The following is a 17,401-nucleotide window of genomic DNA, read 5'->3' as shown; positions in this document are numbered from 1 at the left end:
GGCAGGTGCCACTTGGCTTGGGACCGGAGCAAAGGCTGGACCCGAGGGCCTAAGGTGTGGTTCTGCAGGTCCAGGGAACCAGGGATGCGACCAGCCCCTACCGGGAACAAGAGCCCACTGGGACAGGCGGGCGCAACCTTGGAGGTCCCTCTGGGCAAGTCTTATCGCCGCCGACATGCTGGGGAGCTGTGGGGAGGAGAGGTGGGGTGAGGTGGGGCTGGGCTGGCGGCTCAGATAAGGCAGGGCCACAGCTGGGGCAGGGTGGGGCCGAGGCGTCTGACCAGAGCCAGGGGCAGCTGAGCTGTCCGTTCCGCCACCTGGGCCTGCCTTCCTCCGCCGGCTTTCCCCTTCCTTCCAGTCCTCCCTCCCTTCCTGCTGCAGCCTGCCCTCTCTGTCTCTTTGTCCCTGGAGGTTGCTGGGACCTAAGGGATGCACGTGCATAGGCAAGTGGTGTGCATGGGTGGAGAGGGCTCAGGACGGGGCGGGAGGGGGTGGGTGACCTGCGAGGAAATGAGCTTTGCAGAGGGAGCTGCATGTGGGTGGAGTAGGCCGTTGCCTGCATGGTGTGATTCCAGAGAAGCCAAGGAAACTTTCTCTCTCTCTCTCTCGCTCTCTCTCTCTCACACACACACCCCACACACTTCTCCGCCCCAAAACATTTTCCCTGCTGGCCTTCTGACAACCTAAAATTTCACCAGCAAGAACTTTCTTCCTTAAGGCTAGCCCCAGGTTTAAATGTAAATGCCCCTGCTGGGTATGACAACATTTCTGCCATTAGCACCTCTCTAGATAATTTATTGGCACATTCTCTAACATGCAAGACCCTGAAAGAGACCCAGCTGCTAAGGGACAAGACCCTGCAATGGAGCTGTGGACGAGACGGGGCTGGGGACCGGGCAGAGGCGGGAGGCCAGGGCTCACACCGGCTTTGCAAGGGGTGATATGGCGGTTAATGGTTTTAGAAGTCAGACAGGCCTGGGCTTAAATTCCACACAGGAGTGTGTCCTTGACTGATAATTTAAGTCTCAATTTCCTCATCTACAAACTTGAGATAATAGCCAGTTCACAGGATTGGGATGTAAGGGTTAAGTGGGGGAAAATGTTAAGTGCCCAGCACTGTGCCAGCCGTAACATCGACATAAACAGAAGCCATGAATATTACTGTGACCATCTTTATTTCCATCATGTCCCTAAGTGGCCGTGCCTATGGGCCGGCGTTTGTGCGCGTGTGAGTGTGGGGTTGGATGGTGCCCCCCTCCTGAGCCTCAGTTCCTCTCTGTCCGCTGTTCCCTCCCCGCTGCCTGCAAGCATGTTCGAGGCTCTCCTGTCCTTAAAAACCTTTGCCCATCTGGCCTCCTCCAAAGCGACTCTTCCAGCTCCAGCCTGCCCTTCTGTCACACCCCTGCCTGTAGGACCTGGCCAGGGCCCGCCCTGTGTCATCCCTAACCAGCAGGCCACCACCACTGGGGCCCTGACGTCCCAGCTGGAGGGAGGACACATCTCCTGACCTTCCGCACAGCAGTGCATGCTTGGCTTCCATGACATGCTACTTTCTCAGCCCCTGCTTCCCTGCCATTCTCTCCTTCGACGTTTGCTGCACACTTCCTGCGTATCAGACCCTTGGCTGAAAACACCATCACTAGATACACTCCCTGCCCCCTAAGAGCTGCCCAGCTAGTTTCCTCTCTCTGCACCATCTCTGGATATTTCTTTCTTCCAGTCCCCTAGGAGTTTCCCAGGATGCTGTTTTTGACCTTCTTTCTCCCTTGGTGTTCAGACTAGCACCTCTAGGCAAACGGCTCCCAAATCTCTGTTCCCAGCCTGGCCCCACCCCCAAGCTCCTTCCTCCTGGACATTCCCACTGGTTCACCTGCCGCACCCGCACCCACCGCAACCTCCACCTGGCAGAAGTGAGCCCCTTCTCTCCCCTCCTCCCTCCAGTCTCCAGGGGGGCCTGCAAGCTGCCTGCGCCAGGGCTCTCCGGATGAAGCCCTGCTCTGCACATTCTACCTATAGGATTTCTCCCGCTTGCCCCTTTCCTTCCTGCCCAAGCCTAGACCCTCACAGTCCCTGGCCTGAACTGCTGTCACAGCTTCCTGGCTGGACTCCCTGTGACCCCCTCTGCTGTCCAATCTAGGTCCCAAACTGCAGCCGGATTCACTTTCCCGAAGCACGGCTCTGATCATGTCACTTGTTTGCTTAAAAAAAAAAAGTTTTTGAGCCTTTTATGGCCCCCTGTTGCCACAGATTTCAATCTAACTATAATCTGGGTTCAGGGCCTCCGCAATCTGGCCCCAATCCCCCACCCGAAATATTCCTAAGCCTCATGAGCTCCACACTCTGTATTTGCTGTTTTCCAGACGTCCCCGCCTTCCTTCATGCTGCTTCCTCTGTCAAGAATCCCTTCTTCTGGTTTTGCGTGATCTCAAACTGGGCATCTTTCTAGGCCTGCCACAAATACCTCCCCCTCCAAGAAACCTTTTTTCCCCCACCCCGACACCCCAGCAAGAGTAATCTCTCTCTCCCATGACTTCTCATAGCCCCTTATAGTATCTTATCTGGCACATGTAATTTCTACTTTGCATGGGAGCCGTCCAGACACATGGTTTATTTCTGGAGGGGCAGCTTGGCCCCTTTGACTCATCCTTCTCTTCTCCATAAGAGCATTCTGTGTCCATTGCAGAATAGGTGCTCAGAAAGTATTTGTTGAATGAATGGATAAAACAAGACATGACTGGGTAGATGGATGGATGGATGGACGGATGGATGGATGAGCATTTGCCTTAGAGTTAAGCCAAATGTATAGCTAGTTTGACGATGGCCATGAACAAAGTAAAGATCAGAGAGGAGTGAGAGGGAGCTATCAGTTCTTCACATATGTACTAGAATTTGCTCCTCAGACACCTAGCTGAAAGCATTCCAAAGTGAGCACTCAGAAGGCAAGAGAAGTCTGAAGCTCTGGAGTGGAGACTTTCCCTTGGCACCAAATACCCACTGTGACTCTGATGCCCAGTCTTGTCCTGGAGGTGCCATGGTTCTAGAATTCCAAAAAGACTTGAGAAATCTGGCTGGAAGCTATCCGCCCTGTGCGCCTGACACAGTGCTAGGTAGGCACAGCGCATCACACCTGTGCTGAAGACACGGTCACTTTCAGCCCCACAACTCTGAGCTCAGTTTCCTCACATGTAAAATGAGCTTACGTTATAGGATTGTTGTGGCGATGTAACCAGATAATCCCGTAAGGCGCTTATCCAAGTACCTAGCATGTGATGTGCATTCAGGAAATAATAGTTCTTGTTGTTGTTGCCTTCCAGAAGTCAGTCTAGTTAGGGAGAAACATGTTCCCATGTCTGGTAACACAGAACCAAAGGCTTCGTTGCATGGGTCTCTTTTTATGTCCCACTGGAATTCAAAGAAGGGTTTATCAGTGAGGACTAGACTGCTAAGGGAGGCTTCCCGTAGGAGGGGGCTTAGGACGGACTCTGAAGGAGGGTGGTATCTGGGAGGCACAGAGGTGACCGAGCAGTGCAAGGTGTGGGCAAAAGCAGAGAAATGGGCGCTAGGCTGTCAGTGTGGCAGGCGGGCTGTTTGGGTGACACAGTGAGCAGCAGCATGGCCTGATACAAACTATAGGTGATAAGATTGGGAACATTAGTGACCTCCATCTGTCATGACAAAGAATGGCTACAGAAAAGCAACCGAAGTCTATCAGTCCTTGGGGATATAGAAATAACAACAGCTAACATGCTCCTTGGAGTGTGTGATGTTTTAAGCACATCACATGGTATAACTTACCTAATACTCAGAGCAACACTATTATGACACAGGTACAATTATTAATACTACCCCCACTTTACACATGAGACACATGAGGCACAGAGAGGGTAGGTAACTCCCCCAAGGTCGCACAGCATCCGAGTAGCAGAGTCAATACTCAAGCTCAGGCCACTCTGGGCCCCAGTCCATGCTCTTGAGGATGGGACCGAAATCTAACTCGAAATTCATTTATGTTTCATCTACACCTTATACACATACCCTGACGGTAATTTTATGCAGTATTTTAAGTAATTTTGTGCATCAAACAAAGTCTGTGTTAAGTTCTCGTGTGTGGAATTTTCCACTTGTGGCGTCACATGGGCACTAAAGTTTCCGGTTGTGGATTTTGAATTTTCGGGTTAGCGATGCTCAGACTGTATCACCAAACCGACTCCTCTGTGTTAGGCCTCCCCGGGCGAGTATGAGGGAGCAGTGGCTGCGGGGACAGGAGACTGCAGGGGTGGGACGAGGGGTAGGAGGGGCCGCCCAGGGCCAGGGAGGGAGAGGGCCGGACAGCGGGACAGCCCGGCTCCGGGCGGGGGCGGGCAGGGCAGGTGCGCCGGGGCGGGGAAGCCGCTGACCCCTGCCGTCATTTCCTCTGGAGCCCGAGAACAATGACTCGAAAACAAGTGCAGCCCGTCCACTCGGCCACCTCCGGTCCGCACGCGACCTCTGCCTTCTCCCGGCCGAGGAGCCGGGTCGCTTGGAAGGGGCTGCCCCGCGCCTGACGCCCCCTGGCCCGGCCTCCCTCCCCTTCTCCTTGCAGCCCGGGGAGTCGCCGCCCGCCAAGGGATGAGGACGCGACAGCCGGGCGGGACGCGCTTGCTGCCTTCGCGGCCCCGAGCGCGCAGCGCCCAGGAGCCGGGCCGGGCCTGACACCCTGTCCTCTCCCCTCGCGCACAGGGCTCCGCCGGTGACCCGCCGCCGCGCCCGCCGCATGGAGCGGCTGCAGAAGGTGTGCGCGCACGCGCAGGGGCGCCGGGGCCGGGTGGGGGGCAGCTCGGGAGTCGAAGGGCGCCACCTGGCGGCTGCCCGCAGCGCGGCGCCGCGGTCCCCAGAGGCCTAGGGCCGCCCGCCCCGCCCCCGCCCTCGCCCCCACACGCATCCCCACTCGCCCGCCTTCTCGCTCTCCCCAGCAACCACCCACCTCCCCCGGGAGCGTCAGCTCCTCCCGAGACTCCAGTGTGCCCGGCTCTCCCTCCAGCATCGTGGTGAGTACCCCTCTCGGCCACAGCACTCTCCGGCTGGGAGGGGGGTGGGCGGGGACCGCTGGCTGCAGGGGAGCTTCACTCCGAGCCTCCCCAGGGTGGTCCTGCCAGTCTGGCTGGCAGAGGAACCCAGAAATCCAGAGAAGCGCCCCCACATCCCCCTTCTCCTAGTCTGATCTCATTGTACCCCAGAGTGCTAACAGAAGGAATGTCATATTTTTAAGGTGACTATCTGAACTCTTAAAATGAAAATAATAGGACTGTTAACATCTAAAGTGGCGCCATTTTCTTGGTAATAACCTGTAAGTCTAGCTTGTGAGGCCGGTAGCCCAGGTAAGGCTTTGGGCTCCATTTGCACCGTTTTCCTGCAGGCCAAGATGGACAACCAGGTGCTGGGCTACAAGGACCTGGCCGCCATCCCCAAGGACAAGGCCATCCTGGACATCGAGCGGCCCGACCTCATGATCTATGAGCCCCACTTCACCTATTCCCTACTGGAGCACGTGGAGCTGCCCAGGAGCCGGGAGGTGAGAGGGGTCCTCTTGGGCAGGACCTGGGGGGAGGGCTCCGCAGCTCCACTGGTAGTAGAGGGACACCTGTCCTGCTTTCTTTGGCTGAGCTGGGGGCTGGGCGCGTTTCCAGGCAGCAACACAGGGGCTCCAGGAAGGAGGCCGGGAGTGGGCAGAAAGGGCAAAGTTTGTAGAAAGAGCACAGAAGCACTGAACGTGGAGGCTGAAAGTCCTAGCTGAGGCACCTGGGTGACACTGTGGCTCAGTTTCCCTTCTTGTAAAATAGAGGCCATCCCTCTGCCGTCCACTTACAAGGTACTCCAGGCACAGGAGATAGTGCACAGGCAGGTTCTTTACCCACCGTGTTCAAGAAAGGGCTAGTGCCACAGCCGAGCAGTGCCACCAGGCTGGACTATGGGGAGACTTCAGTCTCCTCCCTGGATGCTTCTTGGTCCTGTCCCTTGCGTTCCTTGCCAGCCTCTGAGGACAGGGCCACAGCTGTTCTTCCCCTGGCCCTCAGAGCACCAAGCACACTGCTCCGAGGTCCCTGTGCTGCTTGCTTCCCGAGGGAAGACTGAGGACGTTGCCCAGGGGGTGGTAGGAAGGAGGAGGAGGGAAGGCCAGCCTTGGGACTGGCAAGGATGTGAGAGAGAAGAGGTGGCCCAGACACTGGCCAGGAAAGGGTGCGGAGCTGAGTGGGGGATGAAGCGGCGCCTCGTGTTCTAGGGACCAGGGTTTAATCTCCCCTCTCCATTCACAGCGCTCGCTGTCACCCAGATCCACGTCCCCACCACCATCCCCAGAGGTGAGTCTGCCCCACACCGGAAACTTGCCCAGCCTTGCTCTGAAAGGGCCCCCAGGTCCCCTCCCCAATACATGTCCAGACCAAGCTCTGTGGAGCCCAGGGGGTGACCAGCCAGCTCTGTGGCCATCACTCTGTCTGACCCAGGGCCTCATCTAACCCTTTCTCTCCAGGCCAGGCGCCCTGTGATCGGCAGGTTCAGTCCTTGCATTCATTGCCCTGAGGCCGAGGATGTGGCTGCCAGGGTGGGAGGACAGAGCAGGGTGGCATGAGGGGAAGTCAGGGTGTGTGGGTTGGAGAGGGTGGTGGGGGACTCTAGACCCACACACTTGTGCTCTGCAGGTGTGGGCGGAGAGCCGGACCCCTGGAATCTTCCCCCAGGCTTCGGCCCCAAGAACCACTGGAACCCCCCGGACCAGCCTGCCCCATTTCCACCACCCTGGTAGGTCTTGGCTGCACCCCTCCCAGGACCCCCTCTTTCCTTCAGGAGCCCCAAGCCCCTACCCTCAGTCCCCTCTTCTCCGGAGAACATGCTCACCACGGACCTGCGGGGCGCTAGAGATGGTGGGCCTGTCACTTCTTCCCTCCCACCAGCACAAAAAGCACAGAAAGTCCCAATCCCCTGAAGGACAGTGCCAGGAACTCTGGGTTCCATCTTGGCTCTGGGCAGGAGCCAGTGAATTCCCACCTTCTCCCATTCCCGGGCCCCCTTCTCACGGCCCTGCTGGCCACACATCCTCCTCACCTGCCCGCGCTCTGTCCCACAGAGACCTCCCGCCCGGACTCCAACATCTACAAGAAGCCCCCCATCTACAAGCAGAGAGGTGAGGGTTCCCCTGGCCTGCTGGGGGCCGTGCCTCGGGGCTGGGGGCTGGCCGGGGTGGAGCGGGAACAACTGCTCAGCACAGCACGGAATGTTTGCCCTGTGCTCATACGTCCAGCATCTCCCAGGTGTGCAGGGGGCAGGTGAGGGACTGGGGACCGAGGGTGGGCCGGGTTGGCTGCAGGGGCAGTGGGGTGCTCCTGGCTGACCCTGGCCTTCATCTGCAGAGTCCGTGGGAGGCAGCCCTCAGAGCAAGCACCTCATCGAGGACCTCATCATCGAGTCGTCCAAGTTCCCCGCGGCCCAGCCCCCCGACCCCAACCAGCCCGCCAAGATCGAAACCGACTACTGGCCATGCCCCCCTTCCCTGGCGGTCGTGGGTAGGAGAGATGGGGAGAAAGAGGGGCCCTATGGGGTCTGCGTAGGCTTTTCCCCCGCTTCCTGAGCCCCCAGGCTCACTGCTCACCCATTCCCGGCGTTCCTGCAGCACTGGGTATAAGTGGCTGTTTGTCAATCATGTTCACTTTCCCTTCATTTATTTGGTGACTCAACAGACATTTATCAAACTATGTCCCAGGCTCTGTGATAGGACCTCTGAGAAAGAGAAAGATAGATAAGGTGTGGTCCCCAGTGAATTTGTCGTGTGTGTGTGTGTGTGTGTGTGTGTTGCCTACCCAGTGTCACAGCAAGGCGAGGAAATGTTACTTTTATATTATTTTATTTTAAAAAATAATTTGTAGTGGCTTCTTCAAGGCCCAGCCCAGGGCAGTGCACAAAACCAGTGCTGGATAAATGCTGGTTGAGCTGATGGCGGGCTGACGGCTGTGCCTGCCCTTACCCTGTCTCCTAGAGACAGAATGGAGGAAGCGGAAGGCATCTCGGAAGGGTGCAGAGGAAGAGGAGGAGGAGGAAGACGATGACTCCGGAGAGGAGATGAAGGCTCTCAGGGAGCGTCAGAAAGAAGAACTCAGTAAGGTAGCATCTCACGACCTGCCACCCACCCTGTGTCTTCTTAGGGACAGAGGTCCTGGTTCCATAGCTGGTCTAAAGGGGTTCAGGCCAGAGAAGCATCCTTGTTAGAACACGTGAGCGACCCCTCTTCTTTCCTGGGATCTCAAGTTTCTGCTTGTGAAGGGACACCTGGACTTTATGCTGCTTTCGGGGGGGCACTACTTGGCCTTAGGGTCGAAAGCTCAGAAAAGGGTGGTCCCACCTGTGCCAGGCTTCAGCAGGCCTGGTCTCCAGGGGAGGAGAGAGAACGTCAAGAGCCATGGAAAGGCCATTGACTGTGACATGGGCTTGTGCCCTGGGCAGGGTGACCTGGGACAAGGAGGCCACCAGGGTAGAGTTCCACCAAGCACTCTCACTCTGCACTCAAGGGTGGCCATGTGTCAGCCAAGAACAAGAGGCTCTGTGGGCTCCAGGGCGCAAACCAGCCACCTTGGCAAATGTCCCTTGCCTGTCTGCAGGTCCCCCAATTCTAGGCTGTTTGGAGGTGAGGAATGAGTATCTGAGTCTCCCATTCTCCCTCCTCAGGTTACTTCCAACCTGGGAAAGATGATCTTGAAAGAAGAGATGGAAAAGTCATTGCCTATCCGAAGGAAAACCCGCTCCCTTCCCGACCGGACACCCTTCCACACCTGTGAGTACCGTGGAGGAGTCACCTGGCCAGACCTGGAGGCCGGGCTCTGTTGTCTGGTGACTTGTTAGATGTAGGAGATGCGGTCCCGGCCCAAGGTGCTCACACTTTCTCCTTTGGGCAAGAGCACAAGTCAGAACAGCATCTGAGGACAAAAGATAGTACCCAGCTGAAGCAGAATTAGCAAATTCCGTTTATTTTAACAAACCCTTATTGAGTGTCTACCACGTGCTAGGCATCGGGGGGTAGAAAGAGTGAAAAAAATCTAGTCCTGTCCTCTGGTAGCCTGTGGTTGATGGGGAAAGCCCATGTAAATCCCAAAGTTTCCACGTGCTGTTGTGGCAGGTGTGATCGGGGCGTGCCGGGGGTACTTTGGGAGCACAGCAACAGACTTCAGCCCATCGGGGAGTAAGACCAAGTGAGCCAGACAAAGTGAGTGGGGGAGAAGGTCATCGCAGACATCAGGAACAGTGTGGAAGCAAACACAGGGACCTGGAAACATCCGCCCGGCTTAGGGGACCTCCAGGAGCCTGGAGTCACAGAGCATGGCACGCACCATTGGGTGGCAGGCAGCGGGGCCGGAGAGATGGGGGCCAGAGCTTCGAATACCCTGCCTCCGGTCACTCGCTGCTCTGGCCTGGACTCCCTTAAAGCATGGTGGCTGGAGAGGAGAGGGAGAGATCCGCGAACCCAGAATTGGAAGCCACATGGCGTCACTTCTGCATTCTGTCGCTCAGAGCCAGGCACTGGGCAGCCTAGACTCTAGGAGAGGGAAATAGGCTCTACTTTTTGATGAGACAAATGGCACAGTCTCATTGCAGAAAGCGTGCAGGATGGGAGCTGATGGTGGGCACCATCTTTGGGAACAGTCTACCACGCTCTCCAGTGGTCTGGGGCAGGGCTAAAAATAGACATGGGCCCAGAGAAAAAGGCATGGATTCGAGAAATATATGGGCAATCGAATCCACTGGACATGGTGGGTAGGGGAGAGAGAGGTTGGGGTTCTTGTCTTGGTGCCAGGTGATGACCAGCGTGGAGCTGAGATAGTAAGAGCGGCAGGTTTCAGAGAGCGATGGAAGTGGTTTCAGATGAGTTGGGTTTGAAGCGCCCCACCTGGAGCGCGTAGGCGGAGGTGCATTTGGTGGAGAAGCTTGTATGTGGCAGTGAGAAGGGGGGGAGAAAGTGAGATTGTACGGAGAGAGAAGGGAAGGGCAGCCCTGGAGGACGCGTCCATTAAGGGTCCCGGTGGCGGGTTGGCTGACACGGAGCCTCTGAGCCTGGGAATGTGGGAGGCTGGCCTGGGGGCTGGGGATGTGGATCTGGGAGCAGGCCAGATCGGAAGTTGAGGTCATCTGCTGGGTGTTAGGGGGTGAGACCTGGCGAGGCTGGTGAAGCTTTGGAACTGCTACTGTGGGGACAGGGAAATGTACGAGCCTTGGCCTTGGCAGTGACGCTCAGCTCCATGGTGTGGGCGTTATGTTCACAGCCTGCAAGCAGGAAGGGTCTGATGGGTTGACCTGGGGTTCGACTTTTTTAAGGAAGGTGCCTGAGAGGCTGAGGGGCCAGGCTGCACCACAGGGGTGCTGGTGAAAGCAGTGACTGTCCCAAGCCACAGGGTTGAAGCTCAGTAGGTAGGGACAGAAGGCCCGGTGGGGCCGGGATGGGGATCAAGAGACTGGAGCTCTCCAGGAGACGGATGAGCTGGGGTGGTGGGGGGTGAGGCTGAGCAGGAGCTACAAACCTGCGTGTTGGGCTTACAGTTCCCCGGTGGAGCTGCTGTGGCTGACGACAAGAGCCAGGGAGCGGGGCTTTGAAAGGGTTGTCTGGTGAGGATCGGAGGGGAAGACCCCTCGCACGGGGGAATTCAAGGAGCCGCAAGGCTGACACATGGCTAGGATGTCCACGGCCTCACCAAGAGCTCCCAGGATGCTGTTTCAGTGTGGGTGGGAAGGGTCGCAAAAGGCTTTTTAGAGAATGTGGAAAAACGAGTTAAGGCCTGAAAGAATGAGATAGGGACAGGTGCCCCAAGGTTGGATTCAGTTTCAATGTTCCGCCCGAATCTTCTATTTGGCCAAAATTAGCTCTTTAACTTCTGTTTTGGCCTTGTGACGTTGAACAGCCAAATGGCTACCGCAACAGCATTTTTGGCTTCCCTGAACTTGCACATAATCAATGATCCCGTGATCAGGCAGGCCACCGTCATGTCACATCAACCTTCCTCTCAGAATCACGGACAGGCATGTCGTTCTGATTTCATGGTAACGTTGGAATAGTCACTTTCAAACATTCTAAAAGTCATTGGCAGTGAAAAAATCTTCATATGTGCTTTGAAGGCTGAAATTCCATCAGTTGATGTATAAATGTATACTTATTATTTATTGCAAGAGTGAGATGTTTCAATAATGAATGGTGATTGTGAAAACTGATAATTATACAAAAATAAGAAGTGTTAGTGGGGAAAAAATGAGGTTCCCCAAACCCATTTTGTTCTCACCAATCGAACTTCCAAGCAACAGATTTTATAAGAATGTTTTAAGAGTATCTTTCCTCATAGTTTTGAATCTAATGGAGGCTAAATATTGAAGCAAAATTCTAGTGAAGGCAATTGCTACAGGACGCCAACCATTTCTAGTAATTGGAGATGAAAGAGTTTTGGGATCTGTTCAAGCTAAGAATCTTAGGTACAAAGTTCTTTCTAGGAAAACACGTTACTGAAAACACATTTTCTTGAGTTAGAACCTGCGGTGTCTGAAGGTGGAGAGATCCTATGACAAGTGTGAGTTGGGAGTGACACCCAGTGATGCTGACGTGAGGTGTTGACTGCCGGTCCCAGCCAGCAGCTGACAGCCCTGAGAAAATGACTATTTCCGTAGTAGAATGTTAGACGTTTAGAATTTGATTACTAAGGTTGTTATTGAAATTGTAATAACTCAATTGTTTTGATTAGTAGATTTAGGTGGATATCTCAGAGTTCATTATGTGACGGTGAACCTCAGTGTTGGCTGGCTGGCGATTTTCACACTCAACTGTGCTCTTGGGCCACTTCTAGTTAGAAGAGGGAAGGCAGTAGAGACAGTTCAGAGTCACCAGTGTCACTGGCTGGACATCCCGGTAGGAGCTGGTGGCTAAGAGAAGCCCCCCAGCCTCCCCAGCTCATTCTTCACTGGCTGCCCGGTGGGGGAAGGCCAGCAGGGGAGCCCTCACAGGAAGGACTGTCAGGGCCACCAGGACTGAACACAGGACCTCTGGCTCTCTTCCAGCCTTGCACGCAGGAACCTCTAAGTCTTCCTCTCTCCCCGCCTACGGCAGGACCACCTTGAGCCGGGTAAGGTCTCAGGACCCGAGATGTGGACTACGTGGGTGGGGTGTGCACGTGGGGTGCTCCTGGGGGACTGAGCCACTGTGCGTCCTCGGGAGCAGGGACACCCTCAAAGTGAAGGGGACCAATGAGGAATGTACCCAGCTTCCTCTGACTCGTTTGTGTCCTTTGTAGCTACAGTCCACAGAGTTCAGCCCATCGGGGAGTGAGACTGGAAGCCCAGGTGAGAAGTGGGACCCGCCGCTGGGGAGCTGGGGAAGGGGCTCGTGCAGGCCCCTGGGCGGGGATGTGGGCAGGGGTCTGACCAGGTCAGGCAGCAGCTGGCCTCGGAGCTACCTCTGAACGGTGACCCTTCCCTCCCGCAGGCCTGCAGGTGAGCACCTCCCGGAGGGGAACAGGTGGACGCCAGAAGCTGGGCCAGGCGACTGGACGTGTGGGGGACGGGGGGTGGGGCTTCGGAGTTGGCTGGTGACACCGTGAGACACCAGGGTAAGGCTGGGAAGGTCTCCCCGCCCCACTCTGGCTCACTGCGGCTTTGGTCTCCCCAGAACGGAGAGGGCCAGAGGGGGAGGATGGACCGGGGGAACTCCCTGCCCTGTGTGCTGGAGCAGAAGGTGAGGGGCAGGGACCCGAGCACTGCAGCGGGCGGGCGGCTGGGGACGCCAGGCAAGCTGGATGCACTGCGGGGTCCTCCTGGCCTTGAAGATGGGAGGGACAGCAGGGAAGCCGGGGGGCGACAGAGGGCAGAATGGCATGAACCCCGCTGGCCTCTGCAGGTTGATGGGGGGCCTGGGGACTTGAGGGGGCTGCATTGACAGGAAACCCCATGAGCCTCAGACTGCCCCCTGCCCTCGCCCCCAGATATATCCCTATGAAATGCTGGTGGTGACCAACAAGGGGCGAACCAAGCTGCCTCCGGGCGTGGACCGGATGAGGCTGGAGGTAGGCAGGGAAAACGCACGGGGTGGGGGGCGGCGGTGCAGGGTGTCAGCGGGGCAGACTCTGCTGCCTGTGGGGAAGACCCGGGGCCTCTTTGTCTGAGTGTCCCCTGGGTCACTCAGCGCAGCCCCCACCCCGCAGCTCCTTTTCCTGAGCCGCCCTGTGTCCCCTACAGAGGCATCTGTCCGCCGAGGACTTCTCGAGGGTGTTCGCCATGTCTCCCGAAGAGTTCGGCAAGCTGGCTCTGTGGAAGCGGAACGAACTCAAGAAGAAGGCCTCTCTCTTCTGACAGCCCCTCCGTGACTGACCCTCACCCCTGCTGCTTGAGGGCGCTGGAGCTGGGGTCGAGAGACCCAAAGCATCCTCTTCCCCTGGCGAGCGGGAGGGGCCGCGGCAGCCTGGACTTTCCTGGCCACGAGGAGCCAGGCGGCCTCCTCCTCTCCCCTGGTCCCCCCTGCACAGGGCAAACCCAGGCAGGGCTCCAGCACACACGGAGTTCATGTTTGCGCCCTCTCCCTGCCCCTCACCCCCACACGAAGGTCCCCAGCAGAGGGTGAGGAGAAATGAAGGGGCGCCTGGTGGTCAGGCCTGGCACCGTCTTGAGCAGTGGGCGGGAAGCGGCCAGGCAGGAGAGCTCCGGGCCCCTGTGTGCGCCCACCCAGCTTCCCCCACTCACTCGTGTCAGCTTCCCTGGACCTGGGCTTCCTGCTTCTCTGACTTTAGCGGGAACAGCCTCCAGCCGGCCCCCAGCAGGGGGGCTGCCCTGCCCTCCAGCTTGCCCTGACCTCTGCTCGCGACCCAGAGCTTCCAAGCCTCTTGCTCCAGCCCTGTGGCTTCCCCAGAAGCCTTGGCTTAGAGGGGGATGCCGCGTGTACACAGCCCCAGCCCAAGTCAGCAGGAACCCCACCTTCTAGCGCAAGCCAGGTACTGGGCAGAAGCCAGCCCTTCATCCTCCCTCGGATGGGGTCCAGAGGCCAGGCGTGGCACGTTCCTGAGTGTCCTGGCTACCAGCTCCCACCTGTACCCATGCACCCCCCACTACGCTCTCTAAAGAATGTATTTATTGGGGCCCCCCAGCTGCTTTCCTCCCCTAACTCTCTGCCCTACCTTAGTCACACTCCCGGCTCTACTCTCCAAGTACACATGTGTATATAATTATATCTATATTTTTGCCCAGGTCCGGGTTTTGTTCCTGCCCAGACCCTGGCATCCCTTTCCACTGTGTGTGTGATAATGCTGGGGGAGGGGGACTCTGCTTGGAATTAAAAGGTTGCATTGGGTCCCTAAATCTGTTTGTCCTTTATGAGCCCCCACACCTGGGCAGGAAGGACAGGTGATGTCGGTGGATGGGGAGAATGAGGGTTCAAATAGGGCACGTGAGCGTTGGAGGGGTGGGGAGATAGCACGCGTGCTCTTCTTCCCTCGACCCGAGCCAGAGAAGCAGGGGCTGGTCTAGGCTGGGTCCCATCTGCCTCCTCCCCTTCAGGGGCTCTGTGATGGGGGGAGCAGGGGGGCAGGAACCCCCCACCCCCCTAAATGATTACCTTGGTGGTCAAACTCTTCAACATCTGGCATGACTGCACCCCCAGGGCCCAGGGTGCTCCCGGTTAGATGGGAGGCCAAACACACAGCAAAGGTCAGCAGCACGTGATTATGCGGAGAGCAAGGGTCAAGGGCAGGGATTTGCTCTTGGTTGACTTGGCAAGGGCTCCGGAGGGGAACAGACGTGGACCTGCATGCGGGGGTGGTGAGGGGGTACAGATTTGATTGGAAGACCAGAAGGAGGGCTGCGGCGTGGGTGCTTATGGGGGCAGGGGCAGGCCCTACCTGGCTGGCTCAGAACCCTGTGTGGGCACACCAAGAGGTGCAGGGTCAGAGGGCTGGGGGAGTTGGAGGGGTCCCCAAGCTGCGAACCTTAGCCTGGAGCTGAGGCCCAACCCAAGCCCCCTGGATGGGTTTCTAGCCCCTTTAGCTGAAATAAAAGCAAAATAGATAAGAATCCCTAAAATGTGTACGATTATTTTAAATTGTAGGAGTTCTATTGCATCCGTGGCATTGTTTTCAACAAACAAACCTGTAAGGTCAACAAGACAGACCATTTTAATCCTTTGAGCAGATGAGAAAATTGTGGAATAGAGACATTTCATCTGCAGGCCAGAGCTACAGGCACCTAACCCGTGGAGAATGGGGACAGACACTCAGGTCTCCGGGACCTTCCCAGTAGGTACAATTGTCTCTGAAGGGGAAGCAGAGGAGGGCAGACTAGGGGGTGCAGGGAGAGAAGACTGGTCTCCACACATGTACCCTGACAGTAGGCTTTAAGTGAATGTGTGCAGGCTTACCCTGTCCTGGGCACTGGGGACACAGTGGTGACAAGGCCAGCATGCCCTTGTCCTCATGGAGTTTCCAGGCTATTGGGGAAAATGTCAACGTCATTGAGTACCAAGAGGTGCTAAAGGCGGGATTTGATCAGCTAAATGGGAAATGTCTGTGGTGGGGGCAGACTGACTGCTTGATTTTAATTTCCTGAGAATGTAGAGTGGCTCAGGGTAGAGCTCTCTGTTCCTAAAACAAAGCCTTGGGGAGAGGCTCGCAGTACCTCAGCCCCACGACACACCCAGATGCAAAACCTGGGAGATTATTTAGCACCGTGGCTTTCAAACCTTTTGCTACCTTTTTAGTAGCAAACCTTTTTTTAAAAAAAAAAATTAATCTTGCTATTAGTCAGAATGCATTTGTAAGTTGAATTTTATGGTTTATTATGAACTTATTCAATGTGAACAAGGAAGCTGTTTGACAAGTTTAAAATGTTATATATGACAATCGCACTTTTATCAAATGCAGGAGCTGATTTATTATTGTATTGGGCTGCGCAGTATTGGGGAAACCCTGTTTCAGATAGGTAGTTACACAACTGTGGTGGTTGAAAACGTGATGGAATTTGGTCTCATTGGAGGGCAGTGACTACGGCCCTCTCCTTGGATCTGGGCTTGGTGCCTTGCTCATTTAAAACACCTTACCCTGAAATAGTCTTCAATCCTTCGTTTAACCTGATAGGAGAGGCTTCATTTAAAGGTTTTCCTCCAAATGGGCTAACCTGGCAGCAGAATTTAATAGTACATCAGTGGTCTCTAACGCTTTGGGCATATAACACATATAGTATGTACCCTGACTTTCATGAGAGTCTTAACAATAACATGTAAAAAGTTAAGTCAAATGAAATGCCACGAACTCCTCGTGCACTTTCTTTATCCCCTAGAGGTCCTTGGAACGTGTTGAGGGGAAAACGCTGATTGGGTCCATGCAGCCCGCTGCTTTGCCTGTGAGGGGCAGGCCCAAAAAAGTACAGTGGCTGGAAGGGACCTCGGCCTCCCAGCTCTCTAGCTTGCTTCTCTAAGGTGCTTCCTGATACACAAGTCAGGCCTTTTTCTTTTCTTTGTTCTCAGACATTTTGGCCTAAGAGCCTCCTCACATTTCTCATAGAGCTCCTCACTCAAGGGTCCGTTTGCAGCTGAGCTGTTTGAAAATGTCTGTTTTTCTCAAGCAGCTGTCAGAGAACTGAGACCTCATTTCTCACTCAGCCTGGGGTTGGCCAAACCCTGGCCCTCCCTAGGGCCCGGGGCCCGACCCTGGCGGTCTGCCTCGCACTCAGGCTGGACCGCAAGCTCCATGCTCTGGGCAGGTCACTGTCCCCTGGGCCTCACCCCACTGAGGATTGTGGCCCAAAGGGGCAGGGCAGGTCCTGGGAAGTTCTGAGACCCCAAAACTCTAAGTTCTGTAATTCTGTGACGGGAGCTACTTCTCCTTCCCTCAGTGATTAGCAGAAACACATTTTAGAAAGCCATCCTCAGCCCTTTCCTGGGGAGAATCTCTCTCTACTCCCGGGCGGCTACAAGGCTCATCCCTAAGGCCCTGGCTTTGGACATTCCAGGAAGCCCTGATCCTGTTGAGGGCTCTGCCAAGGCGCAATTCTTGGGCATAATTTCTCATGGTGTGCCTCTACACGGAGACCCACCTTCTGTTTCTTTCTTTGATGTGGCTGGAAGTGTCAAAGTGGGCTAGTTGTGGCTTCCTCTAGAGGAGCACGGTGCAATGAAACACAATGGAGCCGCATGTGCAGTTTAACGGTTTCGGGTAGCCACTTACAAAAGGTAAAAAGCAACCACTGAAATTAATTTTAACAACATACTTTAACCCAATACACCGAAAAAGATTTCAGCATGTAATTAATATAAAACATCGTTAGTGAGCTACTTAACACCCTTCCTTCTCTTACACTGTCTTCCAAATCCGAGGTGCACTTGGCACTGCACAGGTCGGTGGGGACCAGCACATTTCAAGTGCTC

General features: G+C 55.8%; 1 protein-coding gene across 8 annotated transcripts; it reads left to right on the top strand.

The window, feature by feature from the left end:
* The first annotated feature begins 4,730 nt into the window (after positions 1–4,730).
* DMTN (dematin actin binding protein) lies at positions 4,731–13,937 on the top strand. 8 transcript variants are annotated; one of them, XM_069485166.1, is made up of 15 exons: positions 4,731–4,771; positions 4,953–5,027; positions 5,396–5,551; positions 6,294–6,338; positions 6,678–6,777; positions 7,103–7,159; positions 7,386–7,538; positions 8,009–8,133; positions 8,695–8,800; positions 12,058–12,122; positions 12,291–12,339; positions 12,482–12,489; positions 12,665–12,730; positions 12,978–13,058; positions 13,231–13,937. In XM_069485166.1, exons 1-15 carry the CDS (start codon positions 4,754–4,756, stop codon positions 13,342–13,344), a joined length of 1,218 nt encoding a protein of 405 aa, XP_069341267.1. In that variant the 5' UTR covers positions 4,731–4,753; the 3' UTR covers positions 13,345–13,937. The 8 variants fall into 8 exon arrangements, with proteins under 8 accessions (XP_069341267.1, XP_069341268.1, XP_069341270.1 ...); XM_069485167.1 differs by lacking the exon at positions 6,294–6,338; XM_069485169.1 differs by lacking the exon at positions 12,665–12,730.
* The last annotated feature ends 3,464 nt before the right edge of the window (positions 13,938–17,401 follow it).

The sequence above is a fragment of the Eulemur rufifrons genome, chromosome 12, assembly GCF_041146395.1.
Source record: "Eulemur rufifrons isolate Redbay chromosome 12, OSU_ERuf_1, whole genome shotgun sequence".
NCBI lineage: Eukaryota > Metazoa > Chordata > Mammalia > Primates > Lemuridae > Eulemur > Eulemur rufifrons.
This window is presented reverse-complemented; position numbering and strand designations above follow the sequence as displayed.

Excerpts from the sequence above, each read along its gene's own strand:
- DMTN (XM_069485166.1), top strand. Across the intron at positions 5,552-6,293 it reads AGCTGCCCAGGAGCCGGGAG|CGCTCGCTGTCACCCAGATC; the intron begins GTGAGAGGGGTC and ends CTCCATTCACAG. Across the intron at positions 6,339-6,677 it reads CCCCACCACCATCCCCAGAG|GTGTGGGCGGAGAGCCGGAC; the intron begins GTGAGTCTGCCC and ends TGTGCTCTGCAG.